Source organism: Geospiza fortis, unplaced genomic scaffold (genome assembly GCF_000277835.1).
Source record: "Geospiza fortis unplaced genomic scaffold, GeoFor_1.0 scaffold666, whole genome shotgun sequence".
Classification (NCBI taxonomy): Eukaryota; Metazoa; Chordata; class Aves; order Passeriformes; family Thraupidae; genus Geospiza; species Geospiza fortis.
The window spans coordinates 1,060,412-1,082,976 of NW_005054470.1; the positions used below are offsets into that span (position 1 = coordinate 1,060,412).

General features: G+C 37.4%; 1 protein-coding gene across 2 annotated transcripts in view; it reads right to left on the bottom strand.

Moving 5' to 3' along the window:
* The window catches only part of JAKMIP1 (janus kinase and microtubule interacting protein 1), a 144,540-nt gene that overhangs the window by 62,552 nt on the left and 59,423 nt on the right, over positions 1 to 22,565 (bottom strand). For both annotated transcript variants that reach the window (XM_031062839.1, XM_014309939.2), the window contains exons 3-4: positions 16,062 to 16,336; positions 8,236 to 8,730 (exon numbers count right to left, since the gene is read on the bottom strand). In XM_031062839.1, coding sequence (XP_030918699.1) covers positions 8,236 to 8,730; positions 16,062 to 16,190 — 624 coding nt within the window. In that variant the 5' untranslated portion in view covers positions 16,191 to 16,336. The remainder of the gene's footprint in view (positions 1 to 8,235; positions 8,731 to 16,061; positions 16,337 to 22,565) is intronic.

Sequence of the window (22,565 nt, forward strand, 5' to 3'; positions counted from 1 at the left end):
AACGCTGTCGTAGCCAAGACTTTCTAAGAATCTACATGGTCTTGAGGAGTATTTTTTATTAGACTAAGTGACAGAGTTGATAAGAAAGCTTTCAGGCACCGAAGCCCTTCAACAAATCAGATTAGGAAGTATTTTCATGTTTTCTACCAGGGCATTGCACTTGAAGGACCAACATTTGACAACTGGAAGCTGCATACAGTAACTCCCACCACTGCTTTCATGGATTCCTACCTGTTCTGCAACTCATCTGAGACCTCTCAATAAGATAAAGAGGATTTTATTGAGATATATATATCATCTTTTTTTCCAACATATTTAGCACAATGACATCCCAATCATGCATTGTGCTCACACATATTGTATAAATCAAATACATAATCCCAGAAATCCCTTCCAAGTGTTGTTTAGGTTTCAGATTTGTTTTCAGTTTAAAACAAATTAACCCACTTTTTGCAGCTACCAAGTAAAACAGGGTCACATGAACTCTTTTATATTCTCTTTTGCATGGATTTTAAAGTACTTTAGGACAGTGATTATTTTTCTTTATATATTTAAGGGTGGTACAAGTCAGTGCAAAAAGTCTGTGGTAGGAGGACAGTGGAGCAACATGAGGTTAGAATGTATTTTCAATTATAGGCCTTGAGAAGAAAAGTAGCAGAAATACCCTCTGAAAGAGGATTTAAAGAAAATAAGATCATTCACAAGCAGCTGCAGAGGCAAATTACTGACATATCACCTTGAGTAGCATAAGTAACTCTGGAGCTCTTGGTTAAAATTAAAGCTTTTTAATATAATTTCTTCAGAGGTTTTGTCCTGTCAAATGTTTGTTGCTGAACACAGACACTACGTGCATTATGTCAATGAAGGGATAGCATTTACAGCCTGTGTCAAAATTACCCAGGTTCCTAAGAACATGTATCTAACTGCCCCCTTACAGCTAAGAGAAATGAGCAGAAATGAGTCTTTTAATAATATTTATCAAACATGAAAGAGAACCAAGCCAGTCATTATAAAAAGCATCCCCTGCCAATTATGCCACACTTCAATGGCTACAGTGAAAGAAAGTCAGAGACCTTTGGGGGAACTTGAGTCTCTCATGAAGTTGAAAGAGAAATTCCCAAGGAATTAAAAGCCACATCTATCAAGGCATTGACATATTCAGTTTCCAAAGTGGAAAAAGCCAGCTGCTGCATTGCCAAGTGTAAGACCTTTCTCTTCACCCATCCTTGTCAAATTTATCTCCTAGCCAACTGCAGAACAAAATTCTACAGTGCTCTTCTCCAGTAGAAATTTAATTAACCTTTATACTAAGTGCCTGACACTGAAAATAGGGCTATCATGACAGAGGGATTGCTGGTTACTATAAAGAACTAAAAGAAGATTCTACTCAAAAAAAACAGGTAAAGATTGAACCAAAAAGAATTAACATCTTTTATGTTTATAAAGGGGCACTAAGAACTAATAACAATATCCCAAGCTGAAAGCTCATATGGAGAAAAGAATTGAAATATTCCAGAGCTGTGTACAGTATTCCCTAAAACAGACACAGTCAGCTATTCAGATAAATGTTTGATGCTTTTTTGGGACACTTAGGGGGAAAAAGGACAAGAGATGCCAACCATTCAGTGGAATAATAAGGGTCACAGACAGAAGGGGATAGGATTTATTTTTAATTTCATGTGTAATTTTTCTAAACCAACAGTCAATAATTTCCTCCAGCAGCTCTTCTCACATATTTTTCTGAAGTGTGTAAATAAATTATACAAGAAATGCCACATGGGCAGAAAATTCCAGAACTTACTGGTTTCTCACATCTTTCTCACATCTTTCAAAAGCCAGTTACAACCTCTACTACTGGATTCCTCCTATTATCTATCTCAAGTGTTCATTGACAGAATTGTAATGAAAAAGCAGTCAAAAATATTAAAATGTAGCAAAACTAAGTAATACAAATTTTAGGAGATTTTTTTTTTTACCAGGTGCTACACCATACGTAACTTCTGTGCGTTTTTAATACTGTCCCAAATTTTGTAAGGAGAGATAGAAGTCAAATTTGTGACCTTCCTAACTTTTCAGAAAATACTAAGAACAAACACAAAATGCTGAACCTGCACTATGAAAAAGGTTTCATTAGATCTTCTTGATTCAAGGAAAAACAACATCTGGCTGGAATGCTGCCTGGTGAGCTCCTAAAAGAAGAAGCATAAATCCTGGGAGGACAGAAAGCCAAGTATTATTTGCAGTCCTACAAAGCTGGAGGTGGTGGGTCTCTGCTGCAGATTAGCTCAGCCTTGGAATGCAGCTGAAACACGTGTCTCAAGCAGATGGCACAATCCAGGAGCAGCCTAGCATTTGATAGCAGCAGCTGTGTGTGAAATACAGGCGGGGTTGAGCGGCCGAAGCTGCAGCTCTGCCCAGCCAGGCACGACTGCCTGGGATGATTCAAAGCTCAGCTTTCCAGGCTCAAAATTGGACACTGCTTAGGAGGCAAAACTCACACACACGTGGCAGTGCACAAGTGAAGTGAGAAAAGCCAGGGTCCATCCTTCTCCCCAGGCCAGCAGGGAGTGCCCCTGCCAACAGCCAACTGTCCCTCTGCCCCAGGATGTTCAGACAAATGTCTCTGCATTGTCCCCAGTGATGAAAGTAGCATAAAGGTACAAATTCCACTGCCTCAAAATGGTAAATCCTAGTAATGGTAAATGCTGGAGAACATGAATGCTATTAGAAAACTGTTCCCATCAGTAGGCAATTTGGGGTTTGCTGGAGCATTAAACTTTTGCTTCTATTACTTTTCATGTCAATTGCTCATAAGAAGAAATGGAATGCTCTGTTCCCCAAATTTGTAGATGATACCAAATTCGGGGTAGTTGTTACCACACTAGAGGATAGGAAGACCATTCAGAGGAACTTTTTGACATGCTGGAGAAATAAGCCAAGAAACCCTCATAAAGTTTGCCTAAGGAAGGTACAATGTCCTGCCCCTGGGAGAGCTCAAGTGCCTGTTGGATGCCAATTGAAGTTGGCAGTTTTGCAATGGGAAGAAAGAAAAAAGGAAAAATCAACAAAAGGAAAGATCTTTGCGTCCTGTAGGGCAAGTTGGATACGGGTCAGTGCTGAGAGCTTGCAATGATTGAAGCTAACTTGATACTGGCCAAAGCAGGAGGGGTGTGCCAAAAGAGATTTAGCTTTTTATTAGGCATATGGGAAACCACACCAGGAGCACCAGAGCCACTTCGGGGCTCCCCAGCACAAAAAAGAAAGTATTGACACGCTGGCCTAAGTGCCATGTAACTGGAGGAAGGCCAGTAAGACCACTATGGGGCTGCAGCATCCAGCATTGCAGGAATGGTGAAGGTGTCAGGCTTGCTCAGCCAGCCAAAGGAAGCAGGCAGGATGAGCTAAAACAGCAGATATTCAGGATATCCATTCTCGATATCCATTCATCCAAAGGGGAATAGAGCCATGAACAAAGTACATGCTTCTCCAAGATACACAGCAAAAGGACAATAGTGACAATCAAAAGAAGAGGAATAAGAAAGATATCTCGCAGTGACTGGGCTTTAGGGCAGGCTGTCACTGCTGAACTCCATCTTGGGAGGTTTTCAAACTGGACTGGAGGACGCCCAGAGCAACCTGATCCAACCTCCAAAGCAGCTCTGCTTCAAGCAGGACACTGGACCTGGAGAGCACCCCCATCATCTAAATTTCCCATGACTGTATTACACTCCCAATGCTAAACCCTACTGAAGACATAGACATCATATTAGTATAATCCACACTAAGGACAGACAGACAACCATACTAAGAGTTGTGCAAGGTTAGAAAATAGGAATTTGTGAAGGATGTGAGTTGAAATTTTGGGCTGTCCTAAACTAGACCAACCTAATTCTTAATTCTAAAAAAAACTTTTCAGAAACCTTCACTTAGAACGGGAGATATTGTGTTACACACAGACACAAAAACTGAAATACTAGTTTTAAAAAAATCAATATAATGATACATGAGCTCATTCCATAACATGTTGGGTTTTTTTTTTCTCTTGAAGAGAAGTTTCAGTGAAACTGCCTGGACTTCTACCTTTAAAAACTGCTTCATCTATTAGTTTGAATTGTGTTCTTTCATGCACTATATTTATTTGCGAAACACCAGACAGAAGCAGCTTTCCACACTGGAAGGAGTTTTTTATTTATGCAGCAATATAGTTTGGGCTAAGGAGATTAAGGACACTTAAATAGTGCATCTGTCTCCATAAATCAAGAACTTCTAAAAATCACCCCTTGAAAACAATTTCTTTTACTTTGATGCTCTTAGCAGCAAAAGGATTTTTTGCCTTGCAAGTATGAATCTGCAATACGGTCACATTGCTCTTCAGACAATTTTTATAAGGCTACTTGAAAATACAATTGAAATATGCAAATTTAATTCATCTGGTGTACTCTGTGCCCTCTTAAACAGGAACCTTATTGTGCATCTAATACAATTAGTGGAATCCTAATGATTTTGTGGCTAAGAAAATTGGGTCTGTTTTATATTGAAGTCTTTCAGTTAATTTCAATCCAAGCTGTTAAAGAATATTCAGGAAGACCATATGTGTAAAGATTTTAACAGGGTAGAATGGTATTTAGCTGGAAAATAAGTGAAAGGCTTGGTGTTAAAGACATTTCCAATAAAAGAAACAGTGTTTACTAAAACATACACCACAAAATGCAGGGTGCAAGTGTCATTTGTTGGTTCCAAAGTTTAAATATCGTATTAAGTGTTCACAAAATAAGCATTCAGGTTTTTTCTTACTCAACCAATATTAAAAATTAGTAGATCAGTGATGTCATAATTCAATATCCTTTTAATGATTGGGCTTTTGCATACATTTTCCAAGGCAAGCACTGCAAAATATCCATTAATCTTGCCGCTGCAAAACCAGTACCTAGAGAAATGTGCCTTGAAATGTAAGGGCCTGCTTAAAAACAGTGTCCAAGTGGTCCCAGAACGAATGGAACCTTGAACTAACATGGTCAATGGCCATGGCCTCCTCCCCAGCTGTGCTGGCAGCAGAGCAAGGCTGGGCTGTTTCCCAGGATCACCAACAACGTGAGCAGGCTATTTCAGGATTGCCAGGCAAAAGAGAGCAACTTTACTTACTTCTGAAAACTAACTTCAAACCTGATTATCAAACCAAGTCAGTTAAATGGAAGCTCAATCAAGGCCTAAGAAAAATTGGATGAAATTGCTATTTTGTCTACTATTGTGCAGTTTTCATTCTGTGGAACAATAGAACTGTTCAGACCCAACTACTCAGAAAATATGGGCTGAACAAAATAAATAATAACTGTTCTTTTTCTCTAATCTTATGGTGCCTCTTTACTTTCAAGACATCTGTTTCATTTCTCCCTCCAGTTTGGTACTAGCTATTTTTACTTCTGCTTTCATAGCTGCCAGCACATTGTGCTGATGCATATATACAACAAGGATTTATTTTCTTGGAGGGTGGGGGAATAAAATCCACACCAATTAGCATTCCTTAAATTAATGGGAAATTTTATATCACTGTTACATTTTCAATTACAGGAACTGAAAAACTCCAGTATAATTTCTTACTGCACATAGAAAAAGTGTGTTATATCTTTTGCCAAAAGATATTTTACTTTCTCTTATTAAGCACTAGGACCTTAGCCATCCAGTCTTGTTTCTGTTGAGATTTGTTGGGTATTTTTCATTACTCAATTCAAAACTATGAAAACACTCCCCAAATCATATTTTTTAAAAATATAGTCAATATAATTCTATCTGTATACACATAGACAATGGATTTTGCTTTTTTCCTTTCTCATAACTTATTTTTTAATAGCAGGCAAGAATTGTAAGATTTTAGTCAGATTAGTCATGGGTGTTAATGGCAAAATACAGATTTTTTTTTCTAGCTGCAATATCTATAAGAAAAGCATTCACAAAAGTAATCTGTGATCTGAAATGCAAAATAAATCAGCCAAGTCTGACAAGACAATCAGACTGCATCCTGAATTACTCTATCTGAATTTGAATTACAGTATGGCCAGCCCATTTAGGTAGTTAATCCCAAAGGTGCTGGTTTCTTAATTGTGCCACAAAACACTGCACACATACAAAAGAGCACATTAACTGAAACTCAGTTACAGAACTGTGTATTAATAACACTTCCTAACTGTATTATTAACACTTCCTTTCACATACTGATCATTTAATCTCACAGAGCAGCACAAACAACAGAGCCCCAAATCCAGGGCTGATAGGGTTAATCTGAAATGGAAGGTGAGCATCCCTTGAACTAATTAAATGGAGGGGAGAGGAAAATATCCCAGTGATCAGATTCTATAATCCCACGTGCTTTCTCAAAGGAAAAGAACCTATCTAGGAACCCTGCAGTATTTTTTACCTCATCCCAGATTTAAAGACTGCCCTGTGCAATAACAACTACCTAAATTCCTAAGAATTCCTAGAAAAACTCTTTCAAAAAACCCTACAAACCATTGAATTTAAGGAAAAAACTGAAATTCTTTATATGAAAGGAAGGGAGGCACTAGAAGGCAGCACAAGACTCTTGGAGGAAGATATAAACATTTCCTGAGAAAGCCCATGAGACCAGTGACAGGCTTCCTCTGGTGCTGGGAAAAGGAAACAAGAGTTACCTACACACTCTCCCAATATATTCACCTTTTTAGATGCACTGAGTAACACAGGCCCAGCAAGGCTACAATTAAAATTTTGAATGACTTCACAGAATTTTTTTTGTTATGCCAGACAGAAAACGGAGCGCCCTTCTTCATCACCTTTGCCAAAACCAGGCTGAAAACCTCTACTCTTGAATGTGAAGAGATAAGTATTTCCTTTGAAACCCTTCTTGGAGGAGGTTAAATTCATTTAGAAAATGTCCTCCAGAAAAACATATGCCAGAATGTATCAACCTCCTCTCTTCTGTAATACTTTTTATAATTGCCTGTACTTCATAGCCACGATTTTAGAATTTTACATGTGTAATAGAGAACAGAATATGAAAGAAGCTACGTTTGCAGAAACTCCGCATTGTCGGTGGTCTTAATTTGCAGTGGTCTTAATTAATGAACAAAATGATACCCCTGAGACTCAATCAACATCCAATTAATTCAAAGCATAAATATTTACTGCATTAAAAGCTTTCATTGTCTCAGACAGAAAATCAGCAGCATTAAATAGATATTACAGTTTGTATTTTGTCCTCATCATAATTTTTCCTGAGGAATACAAGAAATAAGAGGTCATTTCTGCACAAATTCAAACCCACAAGATATTTTCCTAAGGAAACTGATGTTTCCTAATGAAACTGATGTTTCATTCTGTTAAAAGTCTGTACTACTTGACATACCATAAATATTATGCTTATTTTATGATTTTTTTATTTGCATAGCTATCATACTGCTAGTTTATGCAGATAAACCATCAGGTATACACATACATATAGAAAATATCATTTTACCAAACAGAAGTGTCACTTGATGAAGACCTCTTTAAATGTATAACTGTGTACAGCCCATCTTAGATTCTATACATTTTACAAAGCTGAATAATTTGGGGCACCCACTCTCAGGAAATACTTCCTGGATTCTGATTTTATACCAACAGCATAGTCTGCCATCTGTGCTGAAGTCCTAGGGTTTAGGAAGCGTGAAAAAAGCCTGCTGTCTTAGGCCCTAACTTTGCTGCTGCTATAGAAAAAACACAGAAATTCTGAAAGGACAACAGTGCTTCATATTGAATGACCTGGATAAAGGTGCAAAAGAAGCAAAGAGACTGTCTTGATTCAGCACAACTAGTTCCTCCCATTTAAATATAAACCTCTACATGAATTTATTGTTGCCATCTCACAAGGCATTCTTGCATTGTCCAACGAACAATCCCTGACTTGGTTTGGTCACCAGGAGTATAGCTGTGCAACTAGGAAGGGGAAAGTCTATTTCTTTGATCTGTTGAGAAAATTCATTCTGGAAAGTCTTGGTTGTCTTGTATTCTATTTGGCGGGACATAAAGCTTTGGACTGTGTTGGACAGGCTACGGAGCCAAGGTTCACCTATGCTGTAAGGAGGAGAAACAGTGGAAACAGTGGCCCATTGTAGCAATCAGCACTGATGGAAGATAGCACTGCTTTGATATTTCTGGGCACATACAGCAATTTATCAATACCTACTACAAACTGAAATAAGCAGCATTACTCAGTGAACTCACCAGCCTGCGGATCTCCCTCTCGCACTCCCGCTTTATTCTGTTGATCTCATCCTGGTGGGACTGATAAGCTGTGCGCAGGTCCGCAGCCTTCATCTTATCTGCCTGCATGATGTTGTTCAGAGCTTCTTCAAGCTGCTTTTTGCCAGATTTCAGCTCCAAGATCTCTTGTTGCAGCTTCATTCGTTCCCCATCGAAGGCCTTGCGAGCCTCCTCCTTCGCCTCGCTCAGCAGCGCCGTCTTCACCTTGTCAGCCGCCCCGTCCCGCAGGACATTGACTGTCGACTGCAAACGCTGAATTTCGCCATCCTTGATTTTCACCATTCGTGCCACCTCCTGCTCGTGCTGCCGGATCAGTAGCTCCCTGACACTCTGAAGTTCCTTCATTTTCTCCTCGTGGAGCTTGGCTTTCAGTTCAGAAACATAGGCAGTGTGCTTATGCTGCTCCTGCTCCCTTTCTTGCTTAACCTCTTGGATTTTTTCTCTCAGTTTACCCACCTGGAATAAAATATAAACTACTGATTAACAAGCACCACTCCACTTTTTAAAGTCATCAAGGAAGCTGCCTCTAAACTGTTCTTAAAAACCTATCCTGAATATTCAAAAGCTAAGACTGCACACTTCTCTCCAGTAAACAAATGGAGAAGCAGGGCTGGAAAAACGAATCTGCTATAGGGATGTGCAACTGGTAATGAGTTCTCACAGATCTAAGGAATAAAATAAAACTGACCAACATACAATCTAGTTATCTCCTTATTTCCTGTACTAACCACAACAGATTGTTCTCGCCCATAACCCCTCTACTGCACTCTACAAGCAAATGGAAAATTAGTCAAACAGGGAAAAGACTTTATGCTGGAAATACTTTTATTTTTGATTTCTTAATTTCTTAGCTATATTAATGGGAAAGTCCTTATTATATAAGCCAAAAGAGTTGGCCTTTTGAAACATCAAGTCTGCTCAATGGACCTCAGATCTCACCCCAAAACCGAGACTATTCATGCGCCCAGACATTTCAGAAAATATAGGCCAGTGAGTCTAAGGGCTGGGGAGGGAGTAGCAGAAAAATGTTACAGACTATTATAGTAATATCCACTGTGATGAAACCTCATTATAAAATGATGCTCAGCAGGCTGCATGGAAAGCAATGCTTTTTTCCATGTGGGATTAGATGTTAATTTATAATAAAGGGGGAAAAAAGAGAAAGGCTCACTTGTCTATTGCAGTATACCAGACAGGTTATAATGTATTTCATCATTCATAGTTTCAGTAACATCTTTCAACTATCCCCATTATTGAGACTGCCAAAACCTCTGTAAGAGGCAGAGGTTTCAAAACTTGTGTTTTAACCTTCAGTGACAATACAAACATACATAGCATATAGAGCTTCATGTTAAAAGGAGGTTACCAAGTAGCAAAATATTAGTCACTGCCACATCTGCCTCTATCTGTGCAACCCAAAGCTGTGATCTGTAGTCATTTGATGCATTTAATTTACACTAAATTAAGCCAGAATTGCAACTTGATCAGAGAGGTGTCCAGTCAGGATCAACCCACCACAACTTGACCTGAAGTGTTCAGACAGCTGGGACAGCAGACTTTTCCTGTGCAGAAAATGTTATAATCCTCTTATTTTGAACAGTAGCTTGGAAAATTAACCAGCTCAAACTTACCCTTGATTTAAAGAAATGAAGATATTGGAGCAAGAAAGGAAGGAAAGGAATCACACATTTTTATGAAAGTAACCTAGATGCACTGTTGACTAAACACCACCTGGGAGAGCACTATTATTAGAGCTGTTCAAAAGGTAATAGCTCTGAGTCAGACACTGTCATACACAGATTTTATAGATATTGTCACTCTGTTCTAGGGTGATTCTGAGAATGTATCTTTATTAAGAGAGACAGAGGTTGGGTTTCTTCCCCAAATGGTAAATCTGGCTGTTGGAAATTATCTGCAGGATATTTCCATGTATTTTTTTTTTTTTTGTGGGATGACATTTAGTTCCAAGCCTACAGTGGATAGCAGTGATTTTTAGTGCTTGCATTAGGAAACTCAATTCCATAGGAGAGTCCATGGCAGGGAGGTTGGAATAGATGATCTTTAAAGGTCCCTTCCAAGCCATACCATTCCATGATGTTGTAACAAAACTAAAGTCACTTACCCACCTACCTATCATCATAAGTAAACAGAGTGGTTTATAGATAAATTTGAAAATGAAAGAACACTCATTATTTACTTATTGCCTTACTGATGAGCCAAGAAAATTGAAATTAAATTGAGCAATGAAACCAACTCATGACAACATAGGGAAACAAACTGCATAATGGCACTTACAAACACAGATAATATACCTCCAAAACCACAGTAGTTTTAAATTAGTTGTATTGCACATCAAGCATACAGGCAGTTTTCAATACAACACATTCATGAGCTTAACTTCCTAAAAGAATTTTTAATAAATGAGAAATGGATTTTGACATTTTGTAGGAGCACTGAGTCACCAAATTAGCATACTTGCTCAATTTTCTTCATCTTTCACTGAATTACGGGAAAGCAAAGCAAAACCTATATATACCTATATGCTGTCTGTGAGAGCAGATATTAACCATACAGAGTAACTATCATATATCACTACTAATTTTACATAAAAGCTTCAGTAAAACGAATTTAAACAAGAAGAATTTTAAGCCTTAAAAAAACCCCAAGAAATTCATCAAAATGCATAAAAAATCCTTCAAAAAAAACCACAGCACATTAAATGCTTATTACACCTCATGATCCAGAAAAAAAATAATGCATCCCAGTTCTCAAGGTCTTTAAAAAGTCTTTTCTTATTACTGCTTTTTGTCAGAGAAGATGGAAAGTTAAATGTATCTGTTAGAACTTCTCTGAAAGCAATAATCTGTCCTTCCCACACCCCTCAGTCCCTCTCTCCTGCACACCATGCAGTTCTGTATTTCTCTGGCTTCCAGAGCAAGAATGAAATGAAAATTGTAGTGTGGCATTTTCCCATATGCCTGAGTCTCACTTTTTTTGTATTTTTTTTTTATATGAAGAAAGCTATTCTATCCAAGAAATTAAGCCAATAGGAAAACAAAGTCAGGCATGATATCAGGACACCAATAAACCAGTTATTGTCTACCTTTCTAAATTAAAAATGTAATAATTGGTGCATGTTTGATACAATGTTGTCACAGCAGAACTTAGCTTCTTCAAAAAATAATGCTAAGCATCATTGTTTCAGTCCTTTCTTATGTCTAAACATGCCTGAATGTAGAATTTTCTTTAAAACAATATAATTCTATTTTCCTTGGATATTTCCATCTTGTGTTGCTTTCTATAGCAAGTTGCTTTTCACACTTGAGACAGAAAAGGATAGTTCAGCCTTACAGTCGAGTCAATGGAATCATTTTACCACCATGCATTTCTAAAAGGTAATAACCTATTCCAAGTGCTACCAAACCACTGCCCGAATAAAAAAGCTGTGAAAAGAAATGAATCAAGACTGCCTCATTTTTTCTCTCTTGGATTTAACTGTGGGGGGTTTTAATTTGTTGGCACAATAGTCAATCACAGTAGAGACACTCTCCACAGTGCTTTTTGCCAGGAACTGCAAATGTGAGTGTAAAAGAAGAGAAGGTAATCAGGAATAGTTAGCATGGATTGACCAAGGGGAAATCACACTTGACCAGTCTGATAATCTTCTACAATGGCATGGCTAGATGGGTCAATGAGAGGGCAGCAGTTGTCTACCTTGACTTCTGGCACTGTCTTCTATAACATCCTTGTAGGTAAGCTCTGGAAATGGGGGTTAGAGGAATGGACAGTGGATCAAGGTACATCAAGAACTGGCTGAATGGCAGAGCTCAGAGCATTATGATCAGTGGAGTAGAATCCAGCTGGAGGCTGGGGAGCACCAGGGATCAGTACTGGGTCCAGTCCTATTCAACTTGGTTATCAATCACCTTGTCCCTGGTGAGGTGCATCTGGAACATCGTGTTCAGTTCTGGGCTCCAAAGTTCAAGAAAGACAAGGAGCTACTGGAGGGGGTCCAGTGTGGGGGGGCACAAAGATAAGAAGGGGTCTGGAGCAACTCTTATGAGGAGAGACTGTGGGAGCTGGGCCTGTTTAGAGAAGAGAAGACTGAGAGGAGGCCTTGCCAATGCATATAAACATCTTGGAGAGTGTCAAGAGAACAGTGCCAGGTTCTTTTTGGTGGTGCCCAATGACAGAATAAGGAGCAATGGCCTTAAACTAAAACACACAAATTTTCACCAAGCCACTCTATCAACTCCTCTTCCCAGTGGCAACTGAGATGAAGCATCTCACTTATCCTAACTCCTAGATGTTGTGATCACAAGCCTATATATGTACAGTCCCAAGTAGAATATGGGTATTTAAAAGCAATAACTGAACTTGGTGAAGATGGAGTGACATCCAACATTAGAACACCTTGCTACCTAGAACAAAGTATACCTGAAATATTGAAAGACTACCTTCTAACTTTTGCTATCTCAGTGGGAATGGGTACTCTGGAGTACTTGTTTCTAAATATTCATGGATCTCATCACAAGCATTTATAAAACCACTGAGCTGACTGCCAAGACCATGCTCATTCACTGCAGCTCCTTGTGCTCATAGCACTGGACTTCAAAGTTCAGTCAGAGTGAGTCCTGACCCCATTCATTAAAATAAGTAAAATAAGTAGAATTTTCGTGCTTTGGTCAGCTCCTTTCATTACTCATTACCCAACATTTGGATGTTTTCCAACAAAGCTTTTTCACTAGCAGAGTGAGGGTATGTGATCCCTGTTCAGTTCATGCATTTCCTTCTCCAGGCTCTCCATAGATGGCAGCAAACCTACAGTCCAGAAGGACATCCTGTATCCAACAGGGTCCCAAAGCTATCAAGCAGGTGTTCCCAAAACAAGACACAGTACAGGGGAACTAAGGCAGGGCCACAACTTTTGCTTCACCCCTTAGGCAGCATAAATGAACCCTGCTACTCATGTGTCCAATGGTCAGAACACCACCAGCAGGATCAACAATGATGCGCATCCAAAAACGTGCAAACATATCAATTTGGGATCAGGTGTTGCATAAGCATCCAGTAAACAACTTTACAGAAAAAATTTCTTTACATGGATCTACAACCAACTAAACGAGATGTACCAGGAAAACGTGTACAAAGTTTTGAATGTCTCTTGGGTAAAATTTTCTTTCAGAGAAAGCAGTACTTTTCAGGCAAAAGTATGGTAAGGCTAATTTCCATTTGTGATGTCTCTCATCAGTTAAAAGGTTCCTTCTCAGATAAATCATTAATATAGGCATATACGTGAGGGAAAAAATAGTTTAGGAAAATTAAATTGAATAAATTGGCCCCACAAGAGTTTGTTACCTTTCCTAATACAGTTTATATCCCATGGGTCGCAGAGCTGTCTGTTTAGCAGCTTCAGTACTTCTCCCTTACCTATATTTACGCCAGTAAATATATCTACTTTATTTAGAATTCTCTAGGTACAGTTTTTTTACTTTTCTGATATCAAGAAATATTTTTTCTTGGTTTTGTTACTATTTTTGAACTACAGTCTAAACAGGAAAAATCTCTATGGCTTTGATTTACTCATCTTGTCAGTCAAGGCTTCCTGTAACTGCTGCACAGACCGGGAGTAGGCTGGGAAATAAACTACACAGTTCCAGTTAAATGATTTACAGCAAGCACCACAGCAAAGACAGGGAAAGAGGTTGAAGATCTCCTCCCCCAGCTGCATCCTCACAGAAATGCACTCCATCACACTGCAGAATTTACTTCAGACTGCAATGCACACTTGGTAGGATTTTAGAGCACTCTGGCTGTAATTTCCTCTTTCCTCTTTCACAGATTTCATTTGTGAGCTCAGCCATTTCTCTGCACACATATGTGCACAATACACATTCTGTCTCCAGTAACAACCTCAATACACTAGAAAATATTAAATTTTAAAGCTGAAGAAAGGTGAACTAGAAACCAAGCTGAAGCAAATTCTATACTGAATACAGTGTAAGAAGACTAGTTATTGAAAATATTCCTGGAGCTGTCATGGTCATGTACTTACACCTCATTCTTAGTTGAATCAAGAGTTAAACTTGATGCTCTTACAGGCAAAGACTGGAAGTGCATCAAGGCTAAACTCTTCCTAGTGTTCATGTAATTTTTTTAAAATCAGAGTTATTTAATGAGTCAAATTTAATTCATTCTTCTGTCCAAGGTATAAGATAACTCTATGTGCTCTTTTTAATACGACTTTAAAAATCATAATAAAATTCACATCCATATTTCTACATATAAAGTTATAAAGAACAAAACAGGAAATAGGATAACTAAGAAGAAAAATTTACTAGTGTAAATGTAACCTACCATCAACTTAAGTCTCCAAGCAGAAACACTGAGAGACCAAAAACAGTGAAATAATGCAACTTACTGACCTATAAATTATAAAGGGTGCTAGCCACTACTAAATTTCATGGTGTGTGGTTTTAAAAAGCTTAAGTAGTTTGTGCAACTTGTTTTAAAATTTGTTGTCATCATATCAATCAACAGCAAGAGAAGTTGGATGAGAAAGTGAATAGCAAAACCCCTGACTTATCTGTTAATTTATCAATCCCCCTGACCCATAAGAGATTTCACTTTTTGCTTTAGTCTGTGAAGAAGAAAAATTTCCAAGGCAACACAAATTTAGTTGGCTGATATTTCTGAACCTATTGCATCATTCAAACACAAATTAAGGCTTTATGATTTATTTTTCCTCTGTAAAAAAAAAAAAAACCAAACAAATCTGAAGATTACGTTTGTGATGGGTTTTGGGTTTAATTTGTAAATTAAAATGCAAAAAATAAGACCTTTCAAAGCTGAGTATCACACAAGGATGTTAATGAAACTGGAATGTACAGAAATGTTGTTATGCAGGTGTTCCACATTTTACACTGATAAAAAGAAAAAAGGCTAGAACAAAGATCCTTTATATAAAGAGAACACATTATAAGTGCGTATTTCCCCACTTGGTAAGTCTTTGAGACTCTTGCAACTACAACATCCCCAGTCAAATACAGATAAATCCACCTGCACATGGATTATTCTCCAGAACTGCCTTGGGCCAAGTCAAATGCACTAAATTATTTTAATAAATAACAGAATAGAAATAACCTTACTGGCTTATCCATATTCTAAACAACCTACAGAAATATATAAAAGTAACTGCTAATCTTCATAAATACAAATGTATTTGATGAATTAATATTTGATGAATCCTATGTGTCCTCTTGATTACCTAAATACCAGTTGAACATATGGTAGGTAGACAAATATTGATGAATCTGTTTCATCAGCAATCAGATGCATCATTGAATAGCTCAGAGCAATGCCACACACAGCCTCAGCAAATCAAATTAGGACTCCTACACAGACAGGTTCCAGTTAATTGATATTCTTTATAGGCATTTAAAGTGGCATGCCTTGAATAAAGTGCTGATAATTTGATTTTGAAGACAGTTCTTTTTACAACATACAATTTTCAGTAAGGTCAAATACAAAACTCCCTTGTCAGTAAGCTAATGCCATTTGTATTGCTGTGATTGCAAATTTCAGTGACTTGGGGATGTTTGGGGATATTTAGTCCCTTTTGCACAATATTTAAAAGAACTGGCACCAATTTTAGTTTATCAGTTGTTCTCCCGATTTCACTTCTCTGTCATGTGTTTCTTCTACAACTAACACATTTTAGAATCAAACTCTGCTGGTTTCTAACAGTGGTGCTGTTGAAAGAATGATCACAAAATAGAGACAAATACCTTGGTTTTTTCTTGCTGAAATTCTATCTGGATGTTGGTCAGTTTAGTTCTCAGCTCCTCATTAGCAGCTTGCAGGGCTTCAGTCTCCATGTCGGGCTTCTCTCCCTTGGCACGACTTTTCTTTGACATAATTGTTTTTGAAGTTTAAGATAAAATGTTTGCTCCACACTGAGCTACCAGCTAGTGCTTTCTGCTTTTAGCATTTGAGAGTCGTGCAGTGGTCAACAAAACCCTCCATACAAGTCTCTGCCATCATGGGAGCAGTCTCTCATGGCCTGGAAGAGGCAAAGTGGTAGGAACAGAATTAGGCTACAGCATTGAGCAGAATCAAATAAGACTTAACATCCATTTTAAAAGCACACTGGACTTCCTTGAATTATACTATACTGCATAGTGTACCAGAGTTTGAAAGAAATAGATAAGAAGTTACATAGTATTTCACCATCTCTAGACTCTATCCACTGTATTCTGATATTCACAGAATTAACAGTTCTGATGAATATAGCATATAAACAGAAATTATATCTTATTCAAGACCTGACTACAATCATGCTCAGAATTCCCAAGAGGCACAGAGAAAACCATAAATTAATTGAGGTAGCGTTTCAGTGGGAATACTTATTTTCTGTTGTAAGAAGAAAGTATTTCTCTCCCTAATGTATCAGTTATAATGCATAATTGTATTATTCATAATTATCATCAAGTTTCACATCATCAGCATCTATTAAAAAGGTATCACAAAACTGGAAAAACATTTTTAAATGTTTCTTAAAATATTCTGTCTACAACATGCTTATGCTCAGGGCTGATGCTGTTTGAAAAGCTACAATGGAAACAAGAAAGTATTTAACTTCATTTTCATTTCGCAGTATGTTCTAAGCTTAAAAAGTATTCAATTATTTAAATCAGCTTTATGTAATATTCAAGAATATCAATAGCAGACAAAGAACCCTAATTCCCATAATTAGGAAATCCTATGATTAATTTGCTTCATGAGTCAGTATAGAAGTTTAATCTGTGATATTTTTTTTTCCTCTCTGCTCTTCTCTAAGAATAGCCCAGTGCTCCACAAGACCAAACTGTGGAACAAGTGCTATCAATGCTGAACTACTTTCCAAACCCATGTTCTCTGCACATCTTAAAATATTCACATGATTTCATCATTAAATTTTTGACAAAGCAGAAAGGTTCCTACTTTAAAACTGAACGACATTACTGGAGTATTATATTTCCAAGAAAATTGTTACCTAATTGCTGTCAAACACTAAACTGATCTTTCCAACCTACTACTGATGGGGAGTTACTTTGAAATTGTATGAAAATGAAAATCCCATGCATTCCTTAGCACATACTTTCTAAAGGGTGAGTGACTAATACCTCAGGTGTGTAGAGAAAAACTAAACACCTCAGTTTTATGCTCCTTTTCAAGCACTGCTAAAGAGGTGGTGAGTTAAATATCTTGCTTAGAATGACAAGCCAAATCAGATGAAAAGTGAACAGAACTCAGGACACCAAGTCTCAGTCTGTTTGATGATATTCCCATTGAGTTCTTTCATTTGTAAAAAGCAATTGAAAAAAACATGAACTTTGCCAATTATTTGCTGAAACAACTTAAGAGAAATAGTTGTTTTGCTCTGTACTATCAGATATCCTTCCTTTGAAGTATAATGATTTATCAAGTTATCCTAGTCAATAAAATGTTGTTTGTTCCTTGTATTCATTATATGAAGCATTTTCATATACAATCTGTGAAAAAAACAGGAATTTAAATACATTTTAATTTTGTTATGTATTAGACCTACCTTACAGAACAAATGAACACTGGTGCTATTGTGGTTTTACACATAGTAGTTGATTCAAGAGAAACAAATCAGCAATATTCTTACAGTAAATTTTAAAAAAATGAACTCTTTGGTGAATAGAAGAAATGTGAAGAATTACTGTTCTTAATAAAGGAATTTCATGTTCATCATCTATGGAGTTTCTATGATGCTCAAATTACATTTAATATTCAAGTTAGCCTTACAACTAGAGAGTTCAGCATTATTCTTTGAAGTTCTCTTCAGAATTAAAAAAAAACTCTCAAGGCATTGCTCTCAATTTTTTTCCTTTAACTCTCAACATTTGAAAATTGTACTTTTTAAGTAAAATAAAAGCTTAGACACAGAACCAGAATAAAATCACCCTCTTGTCTTACAGGCATTGAGGGAAGAAGAGTGGGGAGGGGAGCAAAAGCACCACCTCCCAACCAAACTAAACATAATAAATTCTCTAAAACCACAAAACAAAACAAAAGAAATAACCAAAAAGCCAGAAACCAATCCAACAACAAAAAACCAAACAAAACCCAAACCAAACAAAAAAAAATCCCACAAAACAAACAAACAAAAGAAAACAAAAAAAAAACCCAAAAAAAAAACACCAGGAAACAACCACCCATCAAACTGCATTGGTGGGCATTAAAAGATTATTTCCATTTTTACTCTTCCCTGGATACATCTTCCAGCCTACCTATTTCAAAAGCAGGAACTATGGCAACACAAAGCCTATCTATATACTCAGGGAGGCACACAGCTCAGACACACAAGGGCTGAAGCAGAGACTGCATCCTGATTCCCAAATGAAAGGCACAGAACCAGCGAGTGCCCAGATTCCCTCCTAGCTGACTTCCCACGTTTGATATTTGGATAAAGGTCACGATAAAAAAAGAAAAAAACAAAACCAAAAAGTACCAAACAACTTGTAAACACAGTGAGAAAAAATAAAGGAAAAAACACTACACTCTAACAATTTTTTACTGACGCAGATGCTTCAACCACCAACCTATTTATTAACTCCCCATATGTCTGCTGAGAGGCAAATTTATGATGCTACCAGGATACAGTCCCACTACCACCCCATGACTAAAAATAGCCAATTCCTGCACTCTGAGTTCTACACACTTCTTGCAAACCTTGGAATCACTTGAATGTATTTTTTTCATATCAAGAAAAAAGATAGGAAAGAGCAATGGATTCTAAAGCACAAGTCACGTTTTCAGCAGACTCTGGAACATACCAAGTTTCTGACTTTACTTGATAGGTATTGGGGCATTTGTCAATGAAGAAAAACAACAAAATAAATAAACTTGATTGAATCTGAATCAACTACACAATAGTTTGGGGGATTGGTCTGTAAAAGATAAAAATATTTAATGTTTTAGGATATCCATTAAATTCTTAACATACTAGAAAATAAATCAGCTGAACAATGTCCTAGCTTTCAATTTCTCTTCTATTTGCTTAGCAGATTTAAGGGATGATTTTTATAACCACCTCAACCTATTCTCTAGTTTTATCAAACAAGACCTCAAACTATGTAATTAATTGCAATATGATTATTCTAGATGTTAAATACCAATAAAATGTAATAGAAAAAAGAAAAATCAGTTACTGCAAAAATGTGAAAATGAAGCATCAAAGAATTTTGATTACACAAGGATAAGGAAAAAAAAGGAACCCAATACTTTCTGTTGAAAAGTAAGTCAATTTAAAGAAAGTAAAGTCTTTAAACATGATCCTGTATGAACAACACAAAAATATGGGGAGGATTGTATCTTTAGAGAGTGAGTCTTTCAGTAACAAACAGCAATCAACAAGAAAAGTAAGTAAACCCATAACATCAAGTAATAAATATGGATAACATTATAACACGAAAACTTTACTAAATTATATCAACCAAAATTCTGTATTCCAGCCTTATTTCAGACTCCAACAACATTACTCAGCTGCAGCACAATTTTTGGACGGTGAAATTGTCAATGAGTCATCTCAGCTGAAGCACCAAGCCATAATTCAGTAACTGGAGGGAAGTAAAAAAGCTTCTTCATCTCTCCACTGCACCTCCACATAAATAGTGTGCCATTCCACTTCAACTTTTTTTATTTCAACCTTTATCTTTTAATTCTGCACAGCCTTCTGCAGCTACCCATAACCCTCACTGTGCTTGTGAACCTGAGATGCAAGTACATTCTCAACACAGCCTAATTCTGTACACTCAAGTTTAAAATGAATTTTATTACCATAGCATCTCACAATAGTAAATGGAGTGAACACAGGTAGAATGTTAACTTCAGAAGTAACTTGCAGTTCACCTATGTTATATTATAGTTTAAATCCACCAGTGACTGTATGGGAAAGACAACATTCATAGCTGCCAATGCCCAAGGCACATTTCTCACAAGGTTCAGATGACCTACATTTACTGCTTCAATTCTCAGTTCTGTGTAATAAAACACGACTGAATGGATAAAAGCAGAAGAACCTCTACAGGATTGTAAAATAATACTCAGCCCACCAATAAATCTAAATGCAAATTATCAATACAGTTTTCTAAGTATATTGTAGACTGGCCAACTTTCTGATACCCCTTTGTAGCTCCCTACAAAGACAAATCTATTTCTGTAACAGTAGAACCTTTGAGGGTTACTGTAAATCACAGCCTGCTTAGGGAAATGCAGAGTTTCCTTACAGTGGAACACTTTATAAATGTCACTTGATTTTTTGATGGATAAAACCAGAAACATCTTTGTTGTTAACTAACAGCCCACATTCATTTTTTTTCAGATTCACAGCCTAAAGTTGTGAGCCATTCCTGCTTTAATAATATACATTATAGGGCCACACTATACAGAAAGCAATCACCAAGAAACTGTAGGCATTTTTTTTCATTGCTTTTTTGCCAAAAGATCTCAAAGTAACAATCCTGCAGAGCCATGTGGAAAAGAGCTTTCCTTGGTGGAGATTACAGCGTAGCATGAGTCAGGCTTTTATGACACTCAGATTTCCACAGCAGGTGACATCCCAGGGATGAGCACAGGATGTGTAAAGCACTCAGCTCTTCAGGCCAGGTTAGTAATTGCTTCCATATTTTTGTCAATGGCATCTCAGCAAAGGTGATCTGTGATTCTGCCACTCTGCATCTTTCAGAAAATTCCCAATGCTCTCAGGAATCAGTACCCAGGTTTTAACTTCCCACCACAAATCACTGCCTTCCAGGTCCTTATACAGCAGTTGATAGAACTAACTGGCAAGTTCCTAAATTAATTTCACCAATGTATTAATCTTCTCTTCAGTTAATTGGTTGCCTGTGATGTGTGCATCTGTTAAAACATATCCAACTAAAATATGTATCCATGTCACTGGACATCAACAACCAAAAAAAAAACCCCAAAAAAATTTAAAAAAAAAGAATAAGCATATCAAACTAATTTAGATGCTATGCACACACACAAATGTGTGTGTACCTGCTAGTAACAACCATGTGATGCTGAATTTTTATTTTTGATCAGTTCTACTCCATGCCACTGGATAGCACCCAGTATATTAATGGCTTCATTCTAGTGAAAGGACATAACAGCCCACCATAAACACCCCAAAAAAACCAGCTCTTAGTTTAAAAGGAATTATCACAAGTAAAAAGGAATGTCTGAGCCAAAAAGGACCCAGCATGAGGAAGGGAAGGGATCCTGTACCTCCCGTCTGCACTACACAACATTTTCATACACTCAGAGTTACTGAAAACTTAACCTGAATCCCTTCTCAGAAAGCTATGAGCTTGATTCCAGGACTTTTTTATTTTAAGCAAATAGAAAAATATTCACTTACTTCAATGAATGTACATTATTAATATTTACCCAATTTCACTTATAGCACTGTTTCAAGGATTTACCAAATCATTAATCATTAATATTGCTCTCTCAGCCCTGTTAAAAGACAAAATGCTACAAAGAGGAGTCCTGTGACACACATAAAATAAAAGAGACACTAGCACAGAAAGGCAAAGTTCAAATGCAACTAAAAATGGTAAAACAGAACTCTCCCTCCACAACCTTCACAACTCATCTCTGTTACACAACCACAGTGCTTTAGGGTGCCGGGTTCACTGCAGCTGAGAGAGGCAGCTCTAGGCAGAGCTGCTCCCCTGATCTCTGGGCCAATTCCTTCCTTTCCAGCAGGGACAGGAGAGTTGACCTGATGGCTGCAGTCTGGCACAGCTCATGAGCCTCTGGACCTTCTCACTGTGCCCTGGGTATGAGCAGGAGATCCCTCTGCTTCCAGTGAGGAGCAGCATTCCCACTAAAACAGAACACTTAAGAGCAAAAACAAAAGGAGGAAGAAAGGGCAAGTTACAGCATTTCTCAGTTAGGGCTCAATAAATGCCAAATACAGAAAAAGATTCTAATATCTTTACTGACTATCACTGACACCCCACAAATACAATCAGCCTGTCAAATTTGGGCTTTTGGATTATCTGGACCCGTTTTGTTTAGCTACTCACCTGATTTTTGCAGGAAGCTTCCTTTGGGTATTTTTTTAAACCCATCACTATTTTATATTTATTTTATTGTAAAGAGACTAACTAAAATCTGAAACTAGAAAAATTTAAAATTCAGGGATGACAACTGTGTAAAAAATGTAGGAGAACTCTGAAAGGTTTAGGGGGAGAGGTTCAGATTCCCAATTT